Here is a 6000-nt window from a genome sequence, read left to right as displayed (position 1 = left end):
CGAGGTCCGATTTAAGATTCCACATTGAGGGGCAGGACACCTAACTCTGTGGCTCGGCGAGAATCGGAGACTAGAGGTAGGTGTATTGAATCGGTTCTGAACTGCTGTAAGGGTCTTGTTAGCCTTGTTGAACGCGAAATTTGTCGTTTGGCACTGAGGTAATCGACGGGGATATTTCTCAATGTGGGTCTGGCCCTAGAGATCGTCTGCATGCCCATCTGATAGGTGGGGGCTAGTGGAACCAACCGAAATGCATGGTCATCATATCATCGCTTGATCGCTCAGCGAAACTAGCTTATTATCTGATCAAGCCTTCTTCCACACCTCTACATCTTTTCCTTGCCTTCCCCAAGCCAAAGAAGACGACCAGAGACAGAGCCGCTGGCAATTTAAGCTGACTTCGTTGTTATATATCCTTCATCATCAACCTTGTCGTCAGCGTCCTTCGTCTGCTCGACCACAACCCCCATTGTAGACCTCTGTCGACTATCATTGTTTCTCCGAAACACGGTCGCTCCCACAATCGTCCAATTAAGAAGCCACACCTGCTGGCGTTTTTAATATACACTCACTCTTTCTCGCGTCCCATTGTGATGAGGGCTTAACGATAACAACACGTACAACTCCGTTGACCTTTTCTTTACCCCGTTGCTGCACCACACAAAGAAGACCTGAAACACGATGTCTGCACGCATCGACCAAATGTTGGTGGAGGCGACTCGCGACTGCACGCCATGCTCGCCTCGTACGCCTTCCATCGCACCATCGCTGACCTATTCGGAGGACTCTGTAGACCAGGATGAATTACAACAACCTGAGCTCCCGCGCCGGCGCCGTGCGTCTACAAGACTCATTGCCCAGAGCGCAGCGGATGTTCAACGCATCACTGGTGAATCTACTACGGAATTGATCAGCAGGTGCTGTGGTGGCGGCTGTTGCATGAATTTGGCGAAGAGGAAGAAGGAGGGGCAAGGCTTTGAACGCATCCCATTTCCCGATAACGATGCCTATAAATCCCTTGGTCTGAGACTCGATGAAATACCGTCGACCCTCACCAACATTACAGATTTACCGGAACAAACCGCCTTCTTCACCCCTATTCGACGCACCTCCAATAACATGCCGTCATCGCCTACGGACTCTGCCATTTCCGTGAGCAGCGAAACCAACGGCACTGCCAACAGCCCTGCTACAATCGAAAAGAAGCTGCAGAATCTGAGTCTAGAAGACCTCGACACCTCGATTCAACCCCCTTCTTTTGTCCAGCCACACCCACCTTACCATGTCTTCCCGGCTAAGGTCCACAATACTAGGGAATTGACCAGACCGGGTGCAGAGAAACGTACATACCACTTCGACCTTGATGTCACCGACTACCCTACCGAGACGGGAATGGACTTCAAGGTGGGCGGCGCAATAGGCGTCTCCGCACCGAATGACTCCAAGGCTGTTGATGAAATTCTCGATCTACTCCTGGTTCCGCGATTTTTACGTGATAAGCCTGTGCTACTTCGAACCACACGTGGCCGGTGGCCTACTGTGTGGGGTGAGGATCAAGCCCGCGAGCTTGTCACCACCCGCAGGGACCTCCTTACCTGGTGTTCTGATATCCAGTCATACCCCCCAACGAAGCCGCTTCTCAGGATCCTCGCCGAGCATGCGACTGACGCAAACGAGAAGAAACTGCTCATGTTCCTTTGCGCTGGCGAGGGACAAGGTGTATTCTGTGACTTCCGCACAGGACCCCATATATCTCTGTCGCAAATTCTCAATGCCTTCCCTTCGGCAAAACCTCCCATGGATCTGTTACTCTCTGTCCTGCAGCCCCTGATGCCCCGATTCTACTCCCTGTCAAATGACCCTCATGAGAACTTCGAGATTCGTGACGGAAAACAGCACCGCCTCATTGAGATCGCAGTTACCGTACATGACACCTCTGACTGGAGGAAAGGCTACCGCACGGGCGTTGGATCTGGATTCTTTGAGCGGCAGTCCCGAAAGTACACGGAGCTCCAGCTATCTGGAATCGCCAACCCCGTCATCCACATTCCCATGTTCAAGGGGCTCATGGCCAACCCACTGGCCAAGCAGTTCGTGTCCGATGGTCCGATGCTCCTTATTGGTGCTGGTGTCGGCATCGCCCCATTCCGTGGCTTCGTTCAGCGACGACTCAAGAACGCGAACTGCGCAAACAAGGTGTGGGTGCTACAAGGCATCCGCGACTCTCTCGTCGATGAGATCTACAGCGGCGAATGGGGTGTGCACGAGAGTGATGTAAAGCGTATCGTAGAGAGTCGCCGGGGCGAAGGTAAATACGTCCAGGAGGAGGTTATAAACCAATCCGACCTGGTCTGGTATGTCATCAATTCGGTGGACGGGCGCATCTTCGTCTGCGGTAGCTCCAAGGGCATGGGGGAGGGTGTTGAAGAGGCACTCGTCGACGTTGCGATGAAGAAAGGAAACTTATCGAGGGAGGCAGCGACCAACTTCTGGGACCTGAAGAAGCAAGTCGGTCAGTACATTGCTGAGACTTGGTAGGTCTCGTACTGCCCTGGGATGGGGTGTGTCTGTTCCACTGACGCAGACCAATCACTTTGGTATTGCGATTGCTCTTGCTTTGATCTTTTCGTCCTGTGGTATCGAAGGGTTTTGCTGCTGTCCCCAACGAAGCGTTGGCTTCTGTAGAGATTGGGTGCTCCAGAACACACGTAGATAGACAATGGCGTTTTGCGCAAGCTGGCTGGATTTACAGGGTATAGACGGCCCCAAGGGAAATGGCATCAAAGGGGCGTTGCATCGGGAAAGGTAGTTGAGATTTTTGTGAAGTTTTCTCTGGGAGCAGAAGAGTTCGTTTTGCGGGTTTCCGCAAACCTACCTGTACATAGCAGCATAGCAAAGCAGATATATTGCAAATGAGTGCACAGGAACAACAGATTATGGAGTCCAGTTTGATAATCATGGCGTGGTGACTAGTCCTAGGTATAAGTGCTAGAGACTAAGGTCGGCTCGGTCGTAAGACTCGATCGGATATTGATGCGGATGTGGACGCGGACTCGGACGCGGACTTAAGAATACGTCTCGGCCGGTGGGGGGAGGGTATTGTGTTAGTCTTAAGTCAACGTAGGCAGCAAAGAACCGTGCGGTACGAAATAGACAGACAGGACTGGCTCAGCGAGCATTCTATCAACGTGTGACAGAAACCACAGGTTGTTCGCATCACCCTGCCGCATCTCGACCCATGGTCATGTGCGAGCGGGTCGTCGGTAACCGGAAGCGTCACCGGTCCTCAACAATGGAAAGCAATATGTATACTCAGTTCCAATTGAATATGAGCGAGCGAATGGGAATAGGTGCCCAAAGTGGCAGCATCCTATATCAAAACCAATCGACGCCCCTGAACAGAATCTGGACGTTCAATTAGACAGCCATTTGTACCAAGGCTAGCCAGATAAGTATCCCTCAAGAGGTGGCCATGGCTAGTCTTCCCCGCGCCATAGCTTTCACTTGTGCGGTCATACTGCTATCTATTTTGCTTTACCACCCGAGCGCAGAAACACCGGCGTGCTTCTTTGCACTGGATTCATCTTGCTCCAGAGAGCGGATTTTAGAGTTGGGTTGAGCCTGGGGCAAATCATGCCATTCAGAAACTCGCGACCGAGTGTCAAGATTATGCAAACATGTAATTCACTCTATACCATTAGCCGTCAACGAGCTCACCACCCAAGAGAAAATGGACTTAAGGGAAAATTCAAGGACACACAATCATACTCCAAGTCCACAAGATGTTGAGCTAGACGGCATGCCACTTTATCGAGAATTTCTCCAAAGCATAGCGGCCTTCACGTGGTTATTCTTTACCATCACCTCAGAAGGTAAAATAGACACCTCGTGCACCTTTGATGCGAAGAAAACAGTAAACCATGGATCCTCGAAATTGTTAACGGCGTAAAGAATTTCCACTGAAAGATCTCCTAAGCAGTGGTCATTGATTTTAACCTCGACTGGAATTTTGCCGCATTTCGCGTTGATCAGGAATATTCAAGCAGCCCAGGGCAATTCCTCGAAGCAATTACAGTCCGTCCGAGCAACAGCTTTCAGGCAGTATGTAAGCCCAATCATGGGGCGGCACTGGCGACTACGTCCTGCATGTTATTCAGCAAGCCCTGAAACATGAGCCTGGCCCTTCCCAATCTGGTAAGCCCGATCCTCTGACATGTACGCAAGCTGGCTTCTTTTTGTAGCTAAATTTCACGTTGAAGACAAAACGGAGGCTGTAGCGTCTTACAAAGTTGGCAAATTCCGCTTTTGTTTTCTTTTTTTCTTTTTTTTTCTTTTTGTGAAAGTCTGGTGTACCTTTCTCGGATGTCGAGACGTCTCTGGGGAACAGCTGGCTTGGATGGCCACAGCCTTTGCTCGACTACGCGGAGCCGGGAAGTAACTTATTGTGTCCCGTTTACCGTAACATCTAGGTCAACTGGTAGCGAAAGCCACGGAATCATTCGAGAAGAGGCATCGCAACATCTAGTCTGCAAGATTAGTTATCACATTATGACACTTGAAAGTAAAGATCAGGATAACACTGCGGTTAATTGCTGGCAAAATCTATTTTGAACCCTAGTGATCTTCTAGGGCTATCCTATACCACGGCGACCACACCATGAGCTAGGGCTAAAAGTCTCTGTTGAAACCATGGGAATATCGGTTTATGGAAAAGGACTAGGTTGTATCTGCTCAACTACGCTTTTCAAGGGATACCCAGCAATGCTGACCATAGTGAAAACGGTCGGTACGCGGGTGCTTTGGCACTTGGTTTACAGCGAAGCAGGGAGACATCCTTTTTACGCAGAACAGCGAGTGACAATGCCAGCCAGGGCTTTCACGGTATTTGCATCGTCCGCCTTGGATTCGGTCACATAAATTCCATTGAGCGCCCAGAAACTAGCACTTTTGTTGACGTAGGACAGGGAAATCTCGAGCAAACATGAATCGACTGGTCTGGTTTTCCTGACTCGAACACGTATTCTGCAGTCGACAATATCAATATCAGCGCTGGCAGACTGTATGGAGAATCCTGTGGAGAAAAAGGACAAGCCAGAGCAGATATACTACGGCGATGACTTTAATTGGATGTTGATGGAGATATCTTCTCCGTGCCTCGTCTTGTATGATGTTTAGAAGAGGGAGGCCGCACTACTGGACGGAGCCACCGCCCTGCTCCACCTCCTACTGACATTCCTCAAGAAGCTAATCTGACCCATGCGTCGAGGATCTTTTATTTTGCGACGAAAAAGAGTTCGAGGAAGCGAGGCAAGCGCTCACTGGGAAGCGCACCTCGCTCAACGTACTTACCAATCCGCACAACCTTAGCCACCGGATATGGAAGAAGCCGTTGGACACTTCGCTGGAACGATCTTTGAGGTTTGTGGAAAGTGTAGCTCTATTTGGTCACAATTGGATGATTCTAACTCCTTGGGCCGATAAAGGAGAACCTGAAGAAGGCGAACCTGATCATTTTGACTCCCAAAGACAGGGTTCGATTTACCAAGGAGAGGCGGCATTGATTCATGCCCAACGTCCGGCGTCATCGGAGGCTCTACTTCGCCCAAGTGGCTCCAAGTCCACGAGCCCCGGTCAAACAAGCGTTGGCAGCTGGAGAGGAAGACTATGCAGCCATATCCCAGACCCAAGACACTACATTAGGAATAAATAGAATTGGCCTCCGGAAAAACTGGAGTATACGACCCATCAAACACGGATTGAATCAGATATGGTGACATTTAGTATAGAAGGTAGACAGTGAATATGAAGCAATTAACTGAATTCGATAAGCGAAAGACCAAATCGAACATATCGTCGAATAAAAGCTACTAGTTGAGGGAACCAGTTATTTGTTGATGACTCTGAACAGATGTCGTATTACCCGCTGTGTCTGCTCTATGCGTTGTACTACTCCGTAGGTCAGTGTTCTGAGGCTCTGTAAGGATGCTTGAGCAGACGGAA

The 6000-nt window shown here is 50.0% G+C and overlaps 1 protein-coding gene across 1 annotated transcript; it reads left to right on the top strand.

Annotated features, from left to right (window-relative positions):
- Positions 1–310: 310 nt before the first annotated feature.
- BCR38DRAFT_418351 (uncharacterized protein) lies at positions 311–2940 on the top strand. Its single transcript, XM_040859220.1, has one exon. It carries the CDS (start codon positions 682–684, stop codon positions 2536–2538), a length of 1857 nt encoding a protein of 618 aa, XP_040721504.1. The 5' UTR covers positions 311–681; the 3' UTR covers positions 2539–2940.
- Positions 2941–6000: the final 3060 nt, after the last annotated feature.

Source organism: Pseudomassariella vexata, assembly GCF_002105095.1.
Source record: "Pseudomassariella vexata strain CBS 129021 chromosome Unknown BCR38scaffold_1, whole genome shotgun sequence".
Lineage (NCBI taxonomy): Eukaryota > Fungi > Ascomycota > Sordariomycetes > Amphisphaeriales > Pseudomassariaceae > Pseudomassariella > Pseudomassariella vexata.
Note: the sequence above shows the minus strand (reverse complement) of the source record. Positions and strands in the feature narration are given on the sequence as shown.

What these genes read in the sequence shown, in the direction of transcription:
- BCR38DRAFT_418351 (XM_040859220.1), top strand. Translation starts at nt 682, where the DNA reads ATGTCTGCACGCATCGACCAAATGTTGGTGGAGGCGACTCGCGACTGC.